This window comes from Prinia subflava, chromosome 1 (genome assembly GCF_021018805.1).
Source record: "Prinia subflava isolate CZ2003 ecotype Zambia chromosome 1, Cam_Psub_1.2, whole genome shotgun sequence".
In the NCBI taxonomy this organism is placed as follows: Eukaryota; Metazoa; Chordata; class Aves; order Passeriformes; family Cisticolidae; genus Prinia; species Prinia subflava.
In genome coordinates, this window is record NC_086247.1 from 118,849,746 (window position 1) to 118,872,942 (window position 23,197).

The 23,197-nt window shown below is 36.0% G+C and overlaps 1 protein-coding gene across 3 annotated transcripts in view; it reads left to right on the plus strand.

Moving 5' to 3' along the window:
- The window catches only part of ANKRD28 (ankyrin repeat domain 28), a 118,478-nt gene that overhangs the window by 93,538 nt on the left and 1,743 nt on the right, over nt 1-23,197 (plus strand). For all 3 annotated transcript variants that reach the window (XM_063409443.1, XM_063409433.1, XM_063409452.1), the window contains 16 exons: nt 1,655-1,718; nt 3,033-3,101; nt 4,630-4,770; nt 7,543-7,654; nt 8,294-8,320; nt 9,194-9,268; nt 10,260-10,461; nt 11,899-11,986; nt 12,389-12,506; nt 13,096-13,315; nt 14,342-14,429; nt 14,526-14,609; nt 15,127-15,272; nt 15,446-15,528; nt 15,666-15,748; nt 18,001-18,092. In XM_063409443.1, the coding sequence (XP_063265513.1) occupies nt 1,655-1,718; nt 3,033-3,101; nt 4,630-4,770; nt 7,543-7,654; nt 8,294-8,320; nt 9,194-9,268; nt 10,260-10,461; nt 11,899-11,986; nt 12,389-12,506; nt 13,096-13,315; nt 14,342-14,429; nt 14,526-14,609; nt 15,127-15,272; nt 15,446-15,528; nt 15,666-15,748; nt 18,001-18,092 (1,692 nt within the window). The remainder of the gene's footprint in view (nt 1-1,654; nt 1,719-3,032; nt 3,102-4,629; nt 4,771-7,542; nt 7,655-8,293; nt 8,321-9,193; nt 9,269-10,259; nt 10,462-11,898; nt 11,987-12,388; nt 12,507-13,095; nt 13,316-14,341; nt 14,430-14,525; nt 14,610-15,126; nt 15,273-15,445; nt 15,529-15,665; nt 15,749-18,000; nt 18,093-23,197) is intronic.

Below are 23,197 nucleotides of genomic sequence, written 5' to 3' on the forward strand. Positions count from 1 at the left end.
GGGAGGAGAGAGATGGAGAAAAGGAAGAGGAAGAAGTTGCTTCCCCAGCTTTATACAGTTTGTTAGGGAAGCCTGGGAGAAGAACTAAAAAATATAACTAAAGCTACCTACTGGTGAGGCTTTTTGTTTACTGTCGTAAACACAACACGTTTGTGACACAAGTTTGTCACAGGCAAACTTGCAAGGATTCACTTCAGGAAAGAACTGTCCAACACTTGACAATATTTCAATTGGATGTGTTCAAAATGAGAGCTACTGGCTCTTTCTCCTTCCTGCACATGCTGTGGTGCTGGCTGTGCCCTTACTGGAGGTTCAGTATGGCAAAGGAAATCATGTGGAAGACTTGCAAGAGGTTTCTGTGACTTTTACATGAATTGAGAAAACCTGGTTGCAAATCTAGCCTGGAGCAGATAAGGACTTGAAGAGTATGTTCAGCCTTCAGGCTAGAAAGACTAGATACTGCTGAGAGCTTTTAGGATTTGCTCTTGGTGTGGAGCTTGGTATGTGCAGAATATGTGTCCTTTTTGGGATTGGGAGATGTCTCTTTTATGTAAATTAAAGGTCTCTGATTTTTATATTCATTAATATTTGTGTGCAAACCTTAACAAAATGTCACCAGTCTGCCCGGTCCCATTACTGAATGACATTCAATTCGTTAGTGATGGTAGACAAGCAACGTAGGCATGTGGAAAGGCATCAAAGGCTATTCTTCAAACCAAACTAGTAAACTCTCCTAAATTATTTGCTGTAGAGCATTCCCTGTTGAAATGGGATAAGAGCATAGTGGTGCATACAAAACCTGTTTTAGAGGATATGGAGTAGGAAAACAGTCTTGAAATAATAGTGTTCTTGAATAACATGTCTTGTGGTGTTCATTATCTATTGTTATTGAACAGTTCTTAAAAAGAAAAAAAAATGCCAGCATTCCCAAGTACCACAACTGGAGATTTAGTAAATCACTTGCATTACAAAAGAGCAAAATTCTACTGAGAGCATAGTAGTTTTCTCAAAACAAAAATGTAGCTTTGAAACCTGATTTAAATAGTAATCTTTCTGTCAAAATATATGGTTAGATACGGAATTACGCAGTTATAGTTTGTGATCTTGGGTTTGAAGTTCCGCAGCTGAGCCTTTTCGGAAAGAGAAAACTACAGTGCTCTGCAAGGAGCTCCTCTGTAATTAACTGCTATTTGCAGCCATCACTCCAACTCAGTAAAGTTCTTTCTTTGGGACTAAAGCACTAAACTCAAGAATAAAATTTAAGTAGCTCTTATATTTGGTAATACTGACAGTCCCAAAAAGTCTCTGCACAACAATGATAAATTCTAGCATATTCTTCAATTTTCATACCACCTGCATATATCTTATATTCAATAGTAAATGGCACTGAAATATTAGCAGGTAAATAGAATGAGAAAGCCTCCGTGCAGCTACTTGTCTTCTACCTTACCCCTTTCCGTTCTATTTAAATGCCTGTTTTTCAAAACATTGTAAATAGCAGGGACGTTTCAAATGAAGTAATTTTTAATGCTTGAGTGCTCTTTTGCAGATAGCTGTTAAGTTTGCTTAGCAGGCATTTCTCTTAACAGCAGATGACAGCAGTTTTGTGAAAGGTGATGTTACATAATGATTTTACAAAATATTTGCTTTGTAGGTTTTGACATTGACACGCCAGATGACTTTGGCAGGACTTGTCTTCATGCAGCTGCAGCTGGAGGGTGTGTAAGAAAGCATTCATGCTTTCAGATTCAGTGTTTCTTTTTCAATCGCTGTTCATTCTTGTTCTTTTTTTCTATTGTCTCTGCTCTGTTTTTCCTGCCCTCTCCCCTTGGAACTTACGTAAACATGAAAATAATTTCAAGGTGGATTCCATGTGCAAACAAAAAGTTAATTAACTGTTCAGCTTAATAAGTCATTGCTGGTGTACAGTGTCCAAGTATCATCAGCCTTACCTTAGGTTTATGTTTGGGGATGAACTGATTCTTTTTTTTTTTTTAATTTCCCAAGGATGCTGAAAAGAATTTTTAGAATTTACAGCATTCAAAGATGGCATGCCCACCTCAGATCACTGTGGGACATGAGATAAGGAACAGCAATTTTGGGAAATTTGTTTTTACTAAACCATAAATAGAAGGTCAGTCTAAATAAACTAAAAGCAGTAATTAAATTCCAGAGTTTAGGTGGATGAAGTAGTCAGAACTACTTGCTCATCACTTGAGCTGTGATCCATATTGATTATTGTTATTGTATTGTAGGTTTTCTATAGCAGCTACTCAAAATTGCCTGGAAGAATTGCATAATAAATTTCATGATACACTTTGTGGGACACAAGAACTCTATGATACTGATATTTTCATTTTTCTGTTTGAATGTTGTTTAAGTAATACTGTTACATAATCATTCTAAGTCAAAAGTACTTGCTAGATACATCCTTGCTGCAAGTGATAAAGGGTAAAATGCTCTCTTTTCGTATAAAAACTGAATAATTTGTGACACATTCCCTCACTCATCTCTAGTTTAGGAAAGTTACCAAAAATAGTGTTTAAACAATAAACAATATAGTATCTCTATTATGATGGTCATATTTTATTGAAATTTGATTACACTAAAAAGTAAAATATAAATGTTTAAACTTACATTTGGCCTTAAATATTTGCAGTAAAATCTTGCCCCGGTGCTGGAATCCTGGTAACAAAAGCATGTGACATTCAGGTGTTATTGTTTGTTTGTTTATAAGAATTGAATATTTTAAATGAATTAGGTTCATGTTTATGTGCTTATGCATGCTATTTGGTATCAATTAAATTTATATATGTGGTCTTGAAATAATTTATATTCTTTATTGGTTTGGTCCAGAAATTATGGAATCTATTTTACATACAGAAATTTATATATCAAAAATCCACACTGTGGTTCAATTCCATTAAAACTAACATATGAGATGTACATGCATAGCAGTTCTGTTATTTGTAGAGGCCAATATTAAGGAAATAAAATTTGCAATCACAAGTAATAGTGTATTAATTTAATAGGAATTTGGAGTGCCTAAATCTTCTGCTAAATACTGGTGCAGACTTCAACAAAAAGGACAGATTTGGAAGGTAAGACATCCCAGATTTATATATTGGAAAGAGCTGTTTAAAGTGTTGCAGTAGTAGCTTATTGATATGTAGCCAAGTCTGTTTTCCAGTTTAAATTTTTTTTATGATATGATGTCACTAATAAACTGTGTTTCAGCATATGTTCTCAAAAGTCACAAACGTATTTTGTAATCCTGTTTAGTTAGGTAGGTGTTTACTTTTGTTTTTAAAGACTGAATTTCGCATTCAGCTGTAATTTTTGTGAATCTTTTTTCCTTATGAGAGGTCTAATGTGTTTAAATTGCTTTCATCCAAGGACATAACTAATGTTTTCCAAATAATATATTAGTCAAAGCTATAAATCTGTGTCTATTTCTAAGCTCTTTTATTAAAATACCCAGTATTTTATTATAATTGCTTAAACTTTTTCCTTTCAGTATATCCATCCCTTTCTGTTTCCCTGCGTAAGCTCTGAACTCTTTCGGAATGGCATTCATTTCTATTTTTAGTTTAGGATTATTTAAGTTTAGATGGCAGGATCAGTAGTCATGTAAAATCTCACATCACACCATGGAAAATATGATTTTGTGGGAGTAGGACTTAAAGAAAAAGTTACAGATCCAAAGTTCTTTTTTGCTTTAAATTCCACTTCTGTTGTTTCCTGAGAAAGGAACAACTATCTGTTACAGCTTTTGTCATTGAAAGTTGGGGTTTCCTTTTGATTTGGTTTATAATGTTCATGTTACATAGAAGCAATTTTTTCAGATGGAATATATTAGTTTAAAATGGAGACAAATGGGAAAAACATGTTTTAAGGGAGAGGAAAGAGCCTGTCTCTTCAAAACCAAAATATTTATAGCAGCAGTCATTTTTTAAAAATAGAAAATGGAATTCTGAGTCATATTGGTGTTTTTAAAATTTGAGCTAAACTGGCATATTTAGAGAATTGTTTATGTATTTGAAACTGGGATAAGTTTTCTCTGAGATTATACATCAGTACTAATATTTCATGGTTTTGGTACAAGAAGACAAGGTATATTTAACAGTGCCTCTGCTATGTCAGTATAGATAAAAATAAATATTAATGTTTTCCTCTCTCTTGGGCAAAATTGTGATTTGTTTATTAAAAATGTCTGTTTGTACAATTGTTGTATTTCATTTGTGCTATTATTAGTCATTGTGCAGTTTTTGATTTGTCCATATTTTTCCATGTGGCTTAAAATTACTTAACAGAAAATAGTATTTGTAACGTAAACTGGATTTCCTTCTCTAAGTTTACACAAGAAAATTCACATAAAGCTTCCTTTAATATGAACTTTGTGCCTATTTTGGCTGGCAAATAAATCCACTATATATTGTTCAGCATTGTTAAGTAGTCCCTAAAAAATGGCCCTCTTCTTTAGTACTGTAATGGTGCATTCTTCATCACAAATACTTGTTTAAAAATGTAAGAAGGATTTAAGTTTCACTTTATTTTGCTTTTTCTGTCTCTATAATATTATTTTGCTGTTATTTACCATTGTACTTTTTATTTAAATGTGTACTAAAGAACTCCACTCCATTATGCTGCTGCCAATTGTAATTATCAGTGCCTGTTTGCCCTTGTGGGATCTGGAGCTAGTGTGAATGACCTTGATGAGAGGGGTTGTACACCTCTGCACTATGCAGCTGCATCAGACACAGATGGGAAGTAAGTGGCATGCTTTGTACTAGAGCCTTTCTCATTAGCAACATTTGAGCTGTGAATTTGGTGTGTGTTCTGCCTTCCCATTTGCCAAATGCATTTCTTGTATTTTTAAAGATTAGACTTGACAATGGTGTGTGAATTGTATATAAAAGACTTCATGTAAAAAATATTTCAGAGGAAAAAAATTAACGATGGGAAAAGGTATTGTAAAAATTTTATGTCTTATAATGCAGATTTCCTAAATCAGGAGTTATTTGGGAATAGAGTTCTTAATCCCATCTGCTGTGTAGCAGTTGAGTAAATATCCTTTGTTGGGGATTTTTAAGTTAGCCATGGGCAATAGGGTCATTTTGCCTTAAAATCAAATTCCGATGAAGGGTGGATATTAACTTGGCATTTCAATATAAGATGCTTCATCTATTTGATGTTTGAGTAAACCAGAGTTGTAATGCCAAACATGACTGTCCCTTGATGGTGTAAATTTTTATAATGTAGTTACACTTTTCTTAATGAAATGCATCTAGAATCTCTTATAAATCTACTGATCTCTTACATGGATCTATTTTCTAACCAAAGGTTATATTTGACATATTTATTAATGACTTAAATGCTTATATGCAAAGTGTATATAGGTAGCACCAAACTGATGAGTTTATTTAAGCTCCAAACATTGAATACATTGAGGAGACAAGAAGAGGATCACACTCACATCATGACACGCATATGCAGGTCGTGGTGTGCAGCAGCACATTCCTCGTGCACACAGTGACACCTTCCCTGGGGAAGTGCTGCATTCATGCCAAATCATCTTTTTTTTTAATACAGCACCTTTTAAAGGGTGAGGTAGCAATAGGAATGAGGTGCTGTATAACTTACAGATTGGGTTTTGAAGGCTAAATAAAGAATACTTTCATGGCCATTTAACTTATATTTGAAGAATATGCCATTTTTATGTAAAGCCAAATTTCAAAATTAAATTGTCTGCTGCTTTTTAGAAATAATTTCAATTCCTGCTGGAGCTTGCTGAGATAATTTTATTTCAATTGCCCTCTTACAAGTTGAGCTAGGATTAATTTTAGCTTCCCAGTTGCTCTGCAAACCTCCGAACTATAATAGTTCTTCAGATGACATAGTTTTGCCATCTGTCTTACAAAAGGCACGAGCAGGAATGATGATGACACCACTGCAGAGCTCTGTGAGATAACTCAAAGCATCATCTCTGGAGCCCACGGGCTGTTGCCCTTCTGATTAACATTTAGTCTCTGGAAGACAGGCTGCAAAGCAGAATGGCCTGAGGGGAAGCTTTTTATATTGATGCACCAAGATGAGTAGTAACAGCTGGAAAACTAGTACTGCTCAGTTCATTCAAAACAGGAATGAAGTTAACAAGGATTACTGGAGTTGGAATATAAAGCCTGGGAAAAAACATGTCAGGAAACCATCTATGTAAAATTCCAATGATATTTATGTGTGGTTTTATGGTCTTTGTTCAGACATCTTTAAAGACAGATTTTAAAGACAGGGATGTTTTTGTTGAAAAAGTAAAAAGAAAGTTGGACAAATTGTCCAACAAGTAAAAAGAAGATTGACAAATGAAATATAAGAACTATAATTTTTACTTAATGAGACAAATTGATTTGTCTTTGGGTTCTCAGAAATCTCATCTCATTTTTATTCAAACAAAAACATGCAAGCACAGTTGTCATTAATGAAATCCAAGCATTTGTTTACTGGGCAAATAAAAGCTGAATTGATTGGTTAAAAACATAGATATGCTTTACAAGTAGCTTTTTATTAGCTACACTGAACTAGTTTTAAAGTTACTTGCATTTCATGTTATATATGTTATTCTTTAAAACTCAAGAAATTTTACCTTTTTTACTTCATACTAAGTCCTTGTTTATGCTGGGCAAAAAAAAAAATGATGGAAATAAGAGTGCACCTTTGATAAAGAAGTATTTAGTGATCCCAGAGAGAATAAGGAATGGTGATCTGTTGTACACTTCAGAATAACAAATGGCTTCACTAGCAAGTTTAAGGTCATGCTAATGACTTTGGAAAATGTTGCTGAAATCGTAGACAATATAAAATTATGAAATAGCAGGGCTATTGCTTGCAATTATTTAGTGTGCACACATGGAGTCTCTTAAAAACAGAAAACTAGGGAGTGAGCTGACCTGAATCCCTCATTTCTCATTCTCCTGGCTGAGTGTGGTTGAAACGGGGCTGATCTTGTTCTGCCTTATAAATTTGTCTAGTGAAAGTAAGGAATGGTGAGATATAAGTATGACAACAACTGAGCATTTACTGTATAAATAAATAAAAAAAAATAGTGTCTGGTAGTGGAAGTGTGTGTGTGTTACTCCTGTGTGCTACCATGAAGAATTGCTTCTATTCTTTCCATATACCATTCAGAAGAAGGGATTAATGCAGAAAAGCATACAAAATAGTAGTCATTGGTATTAGCAAACATAACTGCAGCTGTGTTACCTAGGAGGAAAACAGCCATGAAATACTAGTTTTAACCAAGTCAGATAACTCAGAAGATGCAGGGTGTCTGCAGAGAAGGACTATTTCAAATTTTGAATCTTTGTGATTGACCTTTATGTTTGATGTAATGAGGTAGCTTTCTCTAGTCCTAGCCAATATTGTGCATTAAATCAGTGTCCCTGTGTGCTGTATTCTATTTTCCAGTTGAATTGGAACAATTTATCACTTAGCATTAAGTTGAAATTCAGCATTTAGATACATGGTTGCATATGTCAATTTGAATAGGTGCCTGGAATACTTGCTAAGAAACGATGCCAACCCTGGGATCCGAGACAAACAAGGATACAATGCAGTTCATTATTCAGCCGCTTACGGTCACCGCTTGTGTCTTGAATTGGTAAGAGAACACATCCCAGATGAAAGGTGCAACAGCTGCTCCTGCAGGGTGTGATGGAGAGGGCAGGGCATTCCCCCACCTTGGCTGTCAGCTGGGTCGGTGCTGGTTTTCAGCCTCTGTGCAGATAAATGTAAGCATTTAGTATTCCTAAAATAGAAGCAAGGTGAGGAGCTAGGATGCTAGATACTGGCTTAAAAAGATGAAAAACATCTCAGATGAAGAGAGAACTGGTTGAAGATGGGATATATTAGTTTTGGTTTGTTTCTTCATTTAGACCACACTACTAATTTGTTGGGGTTTTTGGGGTTTTTTTGCTGGTGGCTGAAATAAAATAACCACAAGTTATCCCATTGAGAACGTTTAAGAAATTTAATGCATGTCATTTGAAAGAAGGAAATGAAAATGTGGGAAAAACCTGTAAAGAAAGGGTGCCTTATAAAATAGTTCATGCACTTACAGTAACTAGTAGCCACATAATAGAATTTCAGATAATAAAGCAGTAGTTAGTTTATTGCTCCCTTTGCAAAAATATGTAGGTTATATGATATGCTGTGTTATACAAGTTTAGTATTTTTATTAAAAATGCACTTCTATATTTAAATGTATTCAAACATGAATTATGAATGTTTTTAATTACAGATTGCAAGCGAAACACCTCTAGATGTTGTAAGTATATTATTTCTCACTTTTTAAGTACTACTATAGATTAAAAGGGGACATGTAGTTTTAAAAATACTGCTTATTTTTTAGACTTATTCAACCATTTCTTCAATGCATGACTGTATTATTTACTTCAACTACAATTTAGATCTAATTTGACTTCATAATTTTAAAATAGGAAATCATTTTTTAAGCCGTGTGGTTTTTTTACTTAAACAGTTGGATGACCATGATATAAAAGAATTATAATGAAAATTTCATTTGAATGCATTAGATGTTCTTGAAATCCTTTGGATGTTCTAATTCTACTTATGGACTTAATTGAATATGGTCTTGAAAAAGACCCAGAAGTAAAACTTAAGAACACATTTGAAAGTCACAACTGGAAGTGTATATACATAGATATTTTAATGCTATAATGCTTTTGCTTTTTTTGAGTCCATTTTTTCTCTTGAGAAATGTTTTCCTTTTCTGAGAAATCTGTCCTCCCTTCTGGCCTTTCACATTGTTTTCTTGCTGACTTCTCACCTAATCATAATGCTTACTTGGCTGATGTTTGGGGTTTTTTTTTCCTGCTGCTGCTGTCACCTGTCCTTGTCTTCCCTTTGTATTCATCTTTCATATTGCTACTTCAGAAAAAATATTAATTTTAATTCAGTTTCTGATTGAATTATTGCATTATTATTCAAAATTAATTTAGTGGAGTTGGAACATGAATATGGGGAAGGTGTTGAAGATCAGAACATCTGTAATTCTACATTATTCTTCCTACTTTTTCCTCTTTATTTTTCAATCTGTGTATATGGGAAATAGCAATTACTGCTGAGTGTTTTCAAAGGTGAGAGGTTGTTGCACTCACTCTGACTTTCTCTCTCTAAGCTGATGGAAACATCAGGTACTGACATGCTGAATGACTCGGACAACAGAGCGCCCATCAGTCCACTGCATTTAGCTGTAAGTGCTCCGTTCTTCAGTGATGACAGCTCAGCTGGTAGCAAACAGTGCTTGCACAGGTTTAGTCATTGTGGACATTTTCAAAATAGGTTAATAAACAAAATGCAAACATAGGTACTAATATTCCTCATTGAAGTACACAGGATGATTTCTGCATATCACTTGAAATTTGCTTCATGGAGCAGCTTTCATGTGGGATCTTCTCATTAAAATTTATGCTAATGAAACTTTTATAAGACTTGTTCTATAAGTAATTATGACTTTTTTGATCATTATATTGTTCTGCTCCTGCAGTTGTTTAGTATGAGAAATGTTTGTCCTCAATACTTTAAGAAAGATTAGTACAAGTAGTGTAAGACAGTGATGAAATCCTGTCTATACAAAAATACTCAAAATACAGAGTAACCAGCTCAATGTGTAGCTTTGATCTTTCCACTGAATTTAAAGCGATTGAAAAATCATGCTCTACTTTCTGCAAATAGAGTCTCATGCAGTACATAAATATATCTATATATCTACAAAGTAAAAAATAATCTTTGATAGTGGTAAATGAAAGCTATTTGTATTGGATTTTATTACAGATGCTTTTTTTAGTATTTTATGTAACAAGCTAAAAGGAATTACTTCAGTTTGCTTATGTTCCTCACTTGAAATAATCCGAGGATGGTGTAACTACAACATAAAATGATGGAATGTGCAGTAGTCAAAATATGTTATTTATGCAAATTGAAGACAGATGATTTTCTGAGAGTAGTTGCAATTGCTGACTGAAAGGATAAAATAGAAAAAACTCACCAACCTTCATGCTGAAATTGTGGGATTTTTTTAAATTAGGCATAACTGTTGTAACTACTTATGTGCTGCATCAGTTGCTCTTCTGCATGCTAAAATAAGAACAGTCTCTTTACAGTTTCATTTATGTAGTTCTGTCAAGACAGGGAAAAATGTTAGGATAGGATGAGGAAACTGAAGAATTTTCTTATTCTTGTAGGCCTATCATGGCCACCATCAAGCTCTGGAAGTGCTGGTACAATCACTGCTGGACCTTGATGTGAGGAATAACAATGGAAGGACTCCACTGGATCTTGCTGCCTTTAAGGGACACGTGGAATGTGTAGATGTGCTCATTAATCAGGGAGCATCAATCTTGGTGAAAGATTATGTTGTAAAGAGGACCCCAATTCATGCTGCAGGTATGTGCTAGCCACTAATCTCCAAAATTTGGGCTTTTGAAGTGGATAATTCTGTTTAGAAGTGTCTGTCAGTAATATTCTAAGAAATAATGTTTAGGGGCAGAGGATGACTTTTAAGGTATATGCTGTGCTGAGGAACGTGTAGCATAAGAGTTGCAGGCAGGAACCAGTATTAATCCAATAAACCAGTTGAGTCCAAGGGCTGCCATTCCACAGGTCCCTCTGGAGGGGTGCACTGTCATTGTCATTGTCCATTCAATTGGCTGTGCTGACAGGTGTCAGTGACATGTCCCTGCTTCTCTGCTCGTCTTTCACGCAGTCCGAACTGCAGGCCCAAATCTAGACAGGCAAATTGCATTGCCTGTCTTGGCAGTAAAATGCTGCTAAAAATGACTGGAGTCTTGGAGAATTTTGGCAGTTTGAGCAGAGACATGAAAACTTACTTAGATTTTTTTCCAAGGATTTAAATGACTCCTGAGCATTTTCAAAATAACAGCAATCCTTTGCAGTATTATCTTGCTGACTTTCCTAGAAAACTTCTCTAGGCCTACCTTTCTCTGAGTCTAGAATCCACACTAGAGTCTTATCTTTTTCCTCGCATTAAAAATAGGCTTGTTAAATTTGACATTTATAGTAATGGTGTTACAGAAGTGTTGCAGTTAAAAAGAACATTATGTACAAAACATCATCATTCTAACCACTTAACTTGTTGTCCGTGAGCACAAGCTGCATTCTTCTATTTGATTGAGCTTTCCTAACTTGTGTTAGCATGTCTGTCAGCTAAAGAAACATGAATTGTTGCCGTGCTTGTGTGGACTGAATACTGCAGCTGTAGGTCGGAAATAATTTCCCTTCCAAAAAGCAATCATTTATCTTTCATGAGTTGCATTTAAATGAGATTTCTCAATTTTCTGTTTGTTCTTTTTTCCATTTTTTAACTGCTTGGTTTATTACATCTATGTATTACATTTCCTTCCCTTTTCTAAATGTGATTTCCATTATTATTTTATAACTATGCACACACTACACTTGCTAAGAAAATCTGACTATGATTTGCTAGGTATATGTTTACCTGTGCCTTAAAACAAGCAAAAATTTTGCTAATTCCTACATTTTAATGTTCCGTCTTGTGTATGTTGTATAAGCATATGTTCCAATTACTTTTAATATGTGCAACCTCATTTTATATATATATAAAATCTGTTGGCAATTGATAGTTGGACTCAGTTGTTTCTAACACTTTGGAGTAGAGAATACCTAATTTCTGAAATTATTTTCTAGTGTTGATATTTTAATTCAAGTTGTAACAATGGTAAAGCTGTAAAGTGGGTTTTCAAGCTAATAGCCTTTAGTCTGAGCAGGTGGGTTGCCATTCTGTTTGAGGTCTCTAATCAAAGGCAATTAATGTAAGGCCCATATTTTTATAATGTTTTACAGCTTCAAATGGTCATTCAGAATGTTTGCGGCTATTGATAGGAAATGCAGAACCACAGAATGCAGTGGACATTCAAGATGGAAATGGACAGTGAGTTTAAATGATGGACATTCTGTTCTACACAACTTACTGCATTTTATAAAAGAGAAAAGCAGATATTTTACAGTAGTTATTCTTAACTTATTTTAAAAGGAAATATTGCAATAAACATAAAGTTGGGAGTGAAAAATGTCCTTGTTCAGTTGGGAAGAAACTAAAATGTCTTAGTGCCCAGATGCTGAGAAAATGGATTCTAATTACTTAATCAGGACTTCTGAACTGGGACGTGTTACTTTATTTTCTCGAATCTAAAAAGCAAATGAGTGGAAGGTCATTGATGGTGTAAATCTTAACAGTGTTGATTGGAAGGATAGCAGTTATTATACTTGAGCTGAGTGCTAGTCTGTTAAATTTCCAAGTGTAAATTTCCACTTTATTTCTGTCTCTGCTCAGGACTCCTCTGATGTTGTCAGTTCTCAATGGGCACACCGACTGCGTTTATTCACTCCTTAACAAAGGAGCAAATGTAGATGCCAAAGATAAGTGGGGAAGGACAGCATTACATAGAGGGGTAAGAGAATATTCCCTTTCTTTCATTTCCAGTTTCCTACATGCTAATTTCAAATAAAGACTTCATATGTAGTGTTAATGAATTTCTCATTATTCTCATCTTGCCATTTTAATTTTTAATGGTATTTTTAGTTACATTCAAAAGATTGATTCTGCCTGTTTGCTACCTACCCTCAGAATTCCCTTGGACTTCTAGAACCTCCTAATCTTGCTGTAAAATGCTGACTAGAGAGGTCCTAGAGTACAGTTTTTTGTTGGGGGGAAGGCAGTGTTAAATGGGAGGAAGAAAAGCATGATGCATGCCACATGCCAAATATTTTGTTCATAGTATCTGCCAGAAAAGACAGTTGAATGAGCCCTAGAGATTAGTAGTTCGTTCAGTGTTATTGCAAGAAAATATTCTGTCATAAGTATCATAATACATTGCTATTTTCCCAACAGAATGGCTGTTTTCAGGAATAAAAATAACAACCCATTTTGTTTATTTTGCTATGCTTTAAAAATGCAAGAATTTGCTTGCTTTAGTTCTACACCTTGGCTTATACACATGAATATTTTCGAGCTGGCCCTTTCCTGTGTCCCTCTGCCAGGCAGTTACTGGGCATGAGGAGTGTGTGGAAGCATTGCTTCAACATGGTGCTAAGTCCCTCCTCCGAGACTGCAGGGGCCGGACCCCCATCCACCTGTCGGCTGCGTGTGGCCATATCGGAGTTCTGGGAGCTCTCCTGCAGTCAGCCTCCTCTGTGGATGCAGCACCTGCAATGGCAGACAATCACGGCTACACATCACTGCACTGGGCCTGCTATAATGGTAAAGGCATTAAAACACAGCTCTAAATCTGTTTGTTGATACTGAGGTAGAGTTATTCATACTTACAGGAGCAACATGGAAAGTCTGAACTTGTTCAGTTCCTTTCAGTGAATGAGAGAAAATGACAGACATGGTATCTTGAAGAGGAACATATTAACATCTAATACATAAGAGATGTTTACAATTGTCCTACATTTTTGTCATATACTATCTTAGTTTTATGCCTCAAGGAGTCTTTAAAGAAATTCAGCATAATACCTTTGAATAGAAATGTGCCGCACATCCCAAAAGAAAAACTTTTATAGGGAGAAATGGATTCAGACTAAATCTGTTTTTAAACTTGCTTCATAATAAACTATGGTAGGCATAAGAAACTCAAGTATATGAAAGTGATTCAATAAGAATTTAGGTTTTTCTTCACCTATATTTTTCATGGATTTGAGAGCGAGGAAGACCTTAAAATGCAGGAAAATCACTCAGCTTTTGTTCTGTGAGATTTTGTTCTGTGTGTTCATTTAGAACATAGTAGAGATGGGTTTTTATTTCATCTCTGAACAACATGGTAGAAAAAAATCAAGAAGTAAGAGATTAAACCTTAATTTCACCAATTACTATTAAGTGAATAATTACTGAGCTGACGCAGCTGGGTGATAATTTCAACTAAATGTGGAACAAAAATAAACCTCAAATGGTGGAGTTGTTTTCATGGAGACAAAGTGGTAAATGTACAGAAGAGTTTGAAATGCAGAGGTGTAAAGAATTAAATTAGATGTTCTGGATGTTGTTCAGACAGTGTGAGATGCCTTATAAATTTCATAAAGTTTACAGTATTACATGTCAGTTTGATTTTCAGGATTCTAAGAGTGTATTGGTTCCTAAATGCAGCCCTGTTGAATATAACCAGTCTTTCTTTGAAGCTTTCAAATACAATACTGCTTAATCTAATTTAGATCCATATTTTTCACTGTAAGCTGTAGTTACACCTTTTCCCTTCTTTTCAATACCTAACTCTTACATTTGCCTTAGGTCACGACAGTTGTGTAGAGCTGCTCCTGGAACAGGAAGTTTTTCAGAAAATGGAAGGAAATTCTTTCAGTCCCTTGCATTGTGCTGTGTAAGGAAGTGCAAAATTATTCTTCATAAATTTCATTGCTGTATTTAACAAAAGATTTATCATTCTGTAAATAACAGTTTGTTTAATTCATTATAGGATAAATGACAATGAAGGGGCTGCAGAAATGTTAATTGATACACTAGGTGCTGGTATTGTAAATTCGAAAGATTCAAAAGGAAGGTAAGACTGTAAATGCAGAAATGTTTGTAATGTCATATAAGAACAGTGGCTGTGCTAAATTCCTCAGTCATTTGAGGGTTTTGTATTTACTACTTAATGTTAGTTCCTCTTCCCCTGGTTTTATTCTTTGAAGGTTTTTGTTTAATTCTGTGCTAGAAATAAATTTTAGATTTTAAGAATCCTGTTCTGATTCAGTAAATTTGAATTGGCTTATTATTATACAGGCAACTTGGAGCATGTTTTAAATTTTATCACTTTGTGGATAGAGCTTTATGCGTCTTTTATTTTTGCTGAATCAAATCGTATCTCTATTACAAACTGTGTGGGTGGCATTAGTTGAAACTAGAAAGGGACTTTTTAAAGGCAGCAGTCACAACTCCAGCAATACTGGTTGCAAAGGATCAGTGGGAGAGACTGCAGAGTCTTTTTTATTTGTAGGATCACAGGCAGGGATGCCCCGTTGAATACAGTAGAAAGCATGGCTGAACGTGGCCCTTTGTCTTCTGATCTGTTGTAGAACTCCTCTGCATGCAGCAGCTTTTACAGACCACGTTGAGTGTCTACAGCTTCTGCTTGGTCACAGTGCTCAAGTAAATGCTGTAGATTCTTCTGGGAAAACACCTTTAATGATGGCTGCAGAAAATGGACAGACGAATACAGTTGGTAAAGAGAAAGCTTTATATATTTCTGCTCTTAGCTTTGTTAATCTTACTGTGCCTGAAGTACCCTTACAGTTAATGTTCTTGTCAATATATTTTGTCAAAATTCTGCTTTCATTTTGCCATTTAGATTTTAAGGAATGTGCTTTTAGGTAATACAAGTCTTTATTTTCCCAGAGGTGCTGGTTAGCAGTGCTAAGGCTGATCTGACTTTGCAAGACAGTTCTAAGAACACAGCACTCCATTTGGCTTGCAGCAAGGTGTGTGCACGGTCTTACTTATCAGTGCTGAGCTTTGTGTTATCAAGCACTGTTTGAAACTACTGTTACTTTGAAAAAAACACTCAAAGCAGTTTGTGAAGAATATTTGTTTGAACAGATGTTTGTTCTATGTTAAGGGTCATGAAACTAGTGCCTTGTTAATCCTGGAGAAGATAACGGATAGAAACCTCATCAATGCCACCAATGCAGCCTTGCAAACGTATGTATCAGCAGGGAGGGTGTTGGAAAATAAGTTCTTGGTGTGTATCTTGCTCATAAAGAGGAATATTTTGCAGAATTTTTTTGTTCAGATTCATGGAGTTTAAACTGTTCATAGGTACCAAGAGTTGAACTAACTTGGAATTGAAATTGTGTTTTGCTCACATTTAAAGCCCTAGATGTTTTGGTTTTTTTGGTGTGGGTGAATAGGATGGTAAATAAAACATACATTATTGTGATTCCTCTGTGGAGGTAGTGCAATCCTCTGAGATTACCTGTAAATCGAGATTTTTCTATTTTAAAAATTATCCAGATTTTCAATTAAAAATCACTTCATTTAACAACTTGAGGCAAACTAAAACTTGGTCTTCAAAGATAGGTATTTAAAAAAATAACTCCCTGAAGTGTGCTTTTATTCTTCAGCATGCTTTCAAGGATGAAACATGATTTTCTATTAAATATCATAGAGAATACACTATTCTTAAATCTTCCTGAAGATCCTCTCTCAAGTAGAATTAAACCTATTTTGTTAGCCTAAATCAGAAGGAAACCTTAGAAATGTATGGTATGTCATAGCAATCAGGATAGGCTACTAAAATGACTCTTCTGCATTTTTTCCTTTTAGAGAATGCATTTGTGTTACAGGAAATACTTAACACACAATGTGTAACTGAGTTATGCACATGAATTATTAGACTGTTTCAGTAATGCTATCACAGTCCACTTAGGAAAAAAAAAACCCACAAAACACCACAGAACACCTTACACTGGAACTTGTAAGCAGCTCACGTATTATTCTGGCCTTACATCCCTTCTGGAATCTTGCCATGTTCAAGCTCATACAGTGCTTCCAAGTATTCCCTGAGATCTGTTTGAATTAAGGAGTTAAAATAGTAAGAATTCTTCCTTTTGCTTTTGCTACTCACCATGGTGCACCTCAGGCAGCAGAAAGCAGGAAAGGATTGATTGCCTCATTTCTGGCTTTAAGCAAGGATGTCTTGGGAGAAGGAAAAGCAAAAAGGAGATGGGAACAGATGTGGGAAAGTATGCTACCACAGGCCATGTGAGTCCACCCACATGCCTTGGCTCAAATAGTTTGATCAAGAGATGTCATGGGATAAAACAGGTACACATTTGCACCTCCATGAAGTGTTTATATAAATTGCAAGGTTTTAACAATTGTTTAAAATACTACTGCTTTAGCAAATGTTTAATAACTAAATTGACTTTCTGAACAGCTTAAACAAATTCCTTCTTTGTGATAAGTATTAAAATTTTTGGTCTCTACATTACAGTTATTTTAATTACAGTACATTTTTCAGTGTATCTGTGGGGTGTGGTTGTTCTTGAATTTTTAATATTATAATGTAAGCACCATAGATACAGCTGCTCCTGTTTGTGTCTTTTGCATTTCTGATATGTAAGTAAGGCATTTTTTTCCAATTCAAAATATAGCTTATAATTAATTCAAACAATTCAGGAATCTTAGAATGAATCAGAAGCAATAGAGGAAGTAAGCTGATTATTCTGTTTCTTGCTGAGTGAAGGTAAGGCTTTATTTAAGCCAGTGGGAACCAATTTTGAAAAACAGTTGCATTTAAAAAAGATATAATTAGAATATTTGAGATAAAGCTACACTTTCCTTTATAGAGCAAATCAACACAAAATTGATTTATGGTTAATAGTTTGAGGTTTTGAAAAGTAATCTGCTTTTCTTGCTTCATGCATTATACTGTGAAGTATTTTTTCATGTCTAATCACAATGGAATATAGTGGTTTCTAGAAGGCAGATGGATGAAGTGCTTCTGCATCTCTTATGAGCATTTACACAGCTGAAAAACGACTGCCACTGTGCTGGTAGGACTCCAGTGACTGATGGCAGTGATATGCAGTAACTCTCAGATGTGACAGTATCTGTTACAGCAGTTGAGTGGGGCATTTATCAGCCGTAGGGTGCCCAGTGTTTCTGACTTTTTAACATGGTAAAGTCCATGAGCAGGCACATCTTCACTAGCAGCTGCTTCTTCACTGTGTGCTGCCATGGAAAGAAGAAAGTTCACAATTGGTATTGCAGAGTTTCTTTGCAAGAAGAAAAGAGATTTGCTGTGTTTCCCATCTTAGTTATTACATCTATAATATTTATATAATGTGTAAATAACATAGAAGTATAAGTATTACATTTAACTAGATGCAAGTTACCTATCTTAATGACTTGTTGTAAGGTTATATATATGAGTTTGCTTGTCTTCACAGACCTCTGCATGTTGCTGCTCGAAATGGACTAACGGTTGTAGTTCAAGAGCTTTTAGGGAAGGGAGCAAGTGTACTTGCTGTAGATGAAAATGGTAAGAAAAATCTAACTTTGTTTCCCTGTAAGGAACTGTGGTTCTAAACTCAATTCCCTGAAAAACAGTAACTCTGGAAACTTCAGATGAGCCTTGCAGTAGGTTGCCCTCACAGAAAAAAATGCGTTGGTGATGGATCATGTTAGCAAAGCAGCAGAAGTGTAGGGAGAGTGAAAACTTTCAGAACAATGCAAGTCATGGCACAGAAATGTTTGCATTTGTAGTTTTATGATGCACTATAAAAGTAGTTTTATGATGCACCTATAAATGCACTAGCTTTGGCATACCAAAAATGGTCAGAAAAACACAATGCTCAAAGTAAAATATAACTTTCAGCTGTTAAGAAGCTGGATTGAATTGCTATTTGTTTTGTCACTGTAGGTATATTGGTGTTAGCTTTTAAAAGCTAGTATGATTTACAGCTCACAGTTACTGTTCTCAAGCTTTTGGCTCTTCAGAGTTTTTTGGCACATAGAAGTAAGAAGTAACTGCTTTATCATGAGAATAAATCCTGCATCTTGTAAGAACAAAGGAAAAGTAGATTTACTGACTAATTCACATATTTTCATATAAGATATCTGTGGTCCTCTGAAGCTGTACTTTTAAAAGTGTAAGGCTCTGTCTCTTATGCCATGAAAGCAGTAGCTGGGATTTGGGGAGGGGTGAGGCAATGGATGGCTTGCCTTTTGGCTTTCTTTGGATTTGTTTATTCCAAAAGTGTTGTGTCTAATTAATAGTTCTAATTATATTTCCAGTTTGGAAAGTTTTTCCTCTTTTAATGTTCTTTGTGACTTTCTCTGTGTGTTTCTCAAATTACAGTGCTTAAAGTGACATGGGTGACTTAAACATCATTCCTTGCCTAAAATAGGGCACAAGAGTAAGCACTAAAAAAACCTCCCTACAATTAAAAGACTGAAAGATATATCTTTAATTTTGTTTCTCATCATATGTATGCTGACTGGAGACATTTGCATTTTTGTGGGCTTCTCATTTACAGCCAGCAGCCAGTCCCTTGTTAGAATGGATCTTTGACATAACAGAGGAAAAACATTTGTGTCAAAGTACCCTGACAACCTGGCAATCTAAAAGTCATTTAATTCTGCTCACATTTTAAATTTTAAAGTAAGTCTGAGCACTATCTAATTCTTCCATTTTTCCTCACTGTGGTGTTTTCTAATAGCAATTGCTTTGTTTATAAAATTTTAAGCAGCTTTGAGAATATATCAAGCAGCCTTGATGAATTCTTTTCTCTGACTGAAGAAATAGGCAGTGGAATATTTTGGATCACAACACTGACATTCTCTTACTTTAGCATAGTCCAGATAAGTTCAGTGATCTGCCAAACAAGACTGGCATTTCATACAGAATTAGATTATATGGGAGTTTAGTTTTAGAAAGTCCTGGTGTTTTACATGGAAGCCTGTCTTGATATATGAAACATGTAGCCAGCAGAGCCTCAGCTGTTATGGAGTGATGATCCACTTTTTGTCTTTGAATTTGTCTCTTTCTGTAAAAAACTACATTGACGCTTTGCAAGCAGTCTCTATTTGTATCTACAGCTGTATAAATTGAGTCCTCTGCTGCTCTATCTGAGCCATAGGTCATTATTGACAAACATGAGCTTTGCAAAAAACCAGCATCACTCCAGTTACCTACATTTCAGTTTATAAATGGTTTGTAAGATTTTTAAAACTCTAAATTTGAACTCATGCTGCTTTTATCATAGAACATCTCTTAAAGTTGTGAGATCATTTTTGTTTAACAACTAACGCCAGTAGAAAAAAATTTAATCCTCTTGGTTCTTAATAGATTAAATGCAGCTGAAACAGAAAATTAACTGTCTGGTATACTTCCCAAAGCAGTTGTGTTGAGGGTTCCTTCTCAGCTCTGCATCAGTTCTTATTTATTTTTTCCCCATTTTTCCGCACCAGTCATGTCATCTACAAAAATCCTGTTGAATTGGATGTTATTCATGCAAATTTGCCTATATTAAAAGAAATTATTGGCTTTTTCTTTCATTTGATACCATATGAAGTTTTATTTTGTCACTTAAGCAACTTTTCAGGGATTTTATTGTTTTGTAGTGCTTTTTTTCCTGACTATTTAACTTTTGTTTTAGTTTATATTGGAGATGTCCAGTTTTCTTGAAGGAATTTCTCTGTAAGTGCTTATAAAATGACTTGTGCCTCAGACTCTTACCTCTTTCCCAGTGTTAATACCTCATTCAGTTGACCTTGAGAATTCTCATTGCACTGACCACATTAATAACCTTCTGATTTTCCTGTCAATGCCTTTTTGGCAACTTTCAAGCCCCAGAGGGGGGAGCAGCTCTGTGTTTGGGCAGGGGGAGCCCCAGCCTTAAGTCAATGTCCATCATGCAGACTCTTGTTTTTTGTTGTGCAAGGATGCTGCCCCCAACTCTACTTCTATTGCCCCATCTACAAATGAAGATAGTAAATATTTTGTTGTTGTTCTGTGAAGCCTTATGCAGGTACAAGTGCAGATTATGGGGACCATTACAGGAGAGCTGAGTAAGAGTATTTCAGTGGAGTCAGTTCATTTACTAACATCCTCTTCAAAGGAAATATAAAGTATTTATATCAGCTGTTTCCCTTACTTATGAATTATCACTCTGCAGTTAAGTGACATAAAATTACAATTTGTTCTTTAAAAATTTGAATTTGATATAGTGGAGTTAATGTAAGTTAATATGGTGGAGGACACAGATGTCAGCCTTCCGTGGTGTAAGCAGTTACTTCATCTTGTTATGTCTAAGGCAAGAATAAAACTGGGGTATTTCATTCTTCCTTATGAAAGCCAGGAGCTTGAGACTTACAATTGTATATTAATTATAAACACAGTTTCTAGAGAACAGAGAACTCTTAACAGAAGCAAGTATTTTGTTTAATCCTTACATTGACCTTTTTTAGGATGAACTGTGAGGCTCTGCTCCAGAAGGAACATGAGTAGTCAAGACCCTAGAAGTCTTTAAAATGGGGGAGGGGGGAAGGTGACAAACAAACAAATAAACAAAATCCTTAAAAATAGCAGGTGACTGCTTGTTTTTCTTCTTTGAACTTTTATCAAGTCACATTTGTGAAAGGAATGGTGTTGAATATGACCAGCTTGAATAAAGTTACTTTGTGTGTCATCTTACCTTCGTACAACCTCCAGCAACTGTAGATATTAAATGGTGTGCATCTGAGTATCAGTTCTGAGCCTTCTGTTCTGCCTTACATGCCTGAAATGCAGTCATGATCCAGGTGTGGCGAGCTCTGGCCCTTGCTTCTGAATCCTCTCAAAATGTATCTCTTCTGCAGACTGTCACTGTTAACTCTGAGCTGTTTAAGTGCTGTGGTACCTTACTAACAATGAAAACATCCGCTGCGCTGCACTTCTGTACGGCCCTATCGCATGGTCAGCTGGTGCGTTCTGTGCTTGACTTCTCTGTGTTTCCTTGGATTGTGTGCTCCTTTGGGCAGGGACTCTTGTCTTGCTCTGTTCAAAGCATCGAGCACAAGGTCTGTCCTGAGCAAATAATGGTTCAACTGCAAGACTGTCCTCTGCTTGCTGTTTTCTTAATTTCTAGCTACAGTTATTTCCCATAATATGCTTACTGGTTTAATACTTATGTGCCATTGTACAATACAGTAACTACTCCTGAGCTCTATCCTAAAACTTGATCTGGACCAACTTCTAAAATAAAGATGATTCCTTTGAAGTAGTTGAAACACTTGCTGGTAGAATGAGCAATTGTTTTCCCTGCCTTCCTAAAGTCTGGATAGAAGTCTATCATGCACTTTGCATTAAAGCCCCTTATTATTTAAAATTACTTGTGTGCTTTTTACTTGTACACCCTAGAGTCGTGGACTTTGGGGTAGTGTGGGACTTCAGACTCCCAAATGTACCTGAATCCGAGTCTTCCTGTTGAGCTCATTGTGGGCACTTCTGTCCCACGCAGGGAGAGGTGCTGCAGGGTGACCTGGGCACGCGCTGCCGGGTGGAGCCAGGAGGGGCGCTTGTCCCGCTCCTGGCAGCAGAATTAGCTGCGATCTGTGGTTGTACTTAGAGACTGCCCTGCTTCTAGAGCTGCCAGTGGCACCACCAAGTGCAGTCCCTGGGTGCTGTAGATGCACCGAGACCTGTGCCAGAACTCGCCCTCAGGCACCGTCCAAGTGGTTAAACCTGAGACAGGAGCAATGCACGGATCTCCGCTGAGGAGAATTTGAAGCATTTTTCTTGGCATTGAATGAGTAGAGACAAGTATGCAGAGAAGGGGAAGCTGCAGAAGGAACAATGGTAGAGGATTATTAGAGCCACAGAAACCCAGAAGAGATGTCACAGCTATGTGACCTGACTGCACATCATTCCATAGCCCAAGACCTCCTGCATTTGGGGGTTGTCACAGCAGCAATGCCTGGCAGAAGTTTGGTTGGACCAGTTGGGCAACCAAGAGGTGTCCCTGCAAGTTCTAGCCTGCTAACCCAGCTGGAATTTCCACAGACTTCTCTGGATTTCTTAACTGATACCATGCAAATAAAAATTAGGCATTGGCTTTATAATTTATGTTATTGAATTTTATAATGAAGTATAGGTTAATTATACTCCGCCTTTTCAATTTACTTGCCCTGATCCTTTAGCCAGCTTGTTACTGAGATAGCAAGGTGTTATTAAAGTAACTGTCTGTGATAAAGAGCTGTGGTGGAGCTTCTGGATGAAGAAACATTTGAGCTGTACTTTCTGCGGTAGCTCTTTAGTGAAAGCTATAACCTATCTCTGCTGGCTGCTGTTAGTTGTCTCTCCTCAGCCAGGTGACTTCCTCACCATTTTCACATTTGGGCTTTTCTCACTGGCCTAGAGTGTTTGGCTGTGCTTAACAAAACAATTACATCTTTTTTGCAAAGCCCATTAATTGCAAGATTGTTTTTGTAACCAGAAGTTTAAAAGTACTAATTGATAATGCATTTGTTTCATTTTTTTTTTGTTCTTTTAAACAGTGCGGAACTAAGTAAAATACTTTTGCAGCTGACAGATTGTGTGAACTTGGAGAAATGTGTACGTTGTCGTTATTTTAAATGAAGGATTTGCTTTCTCTTGATTCGTAG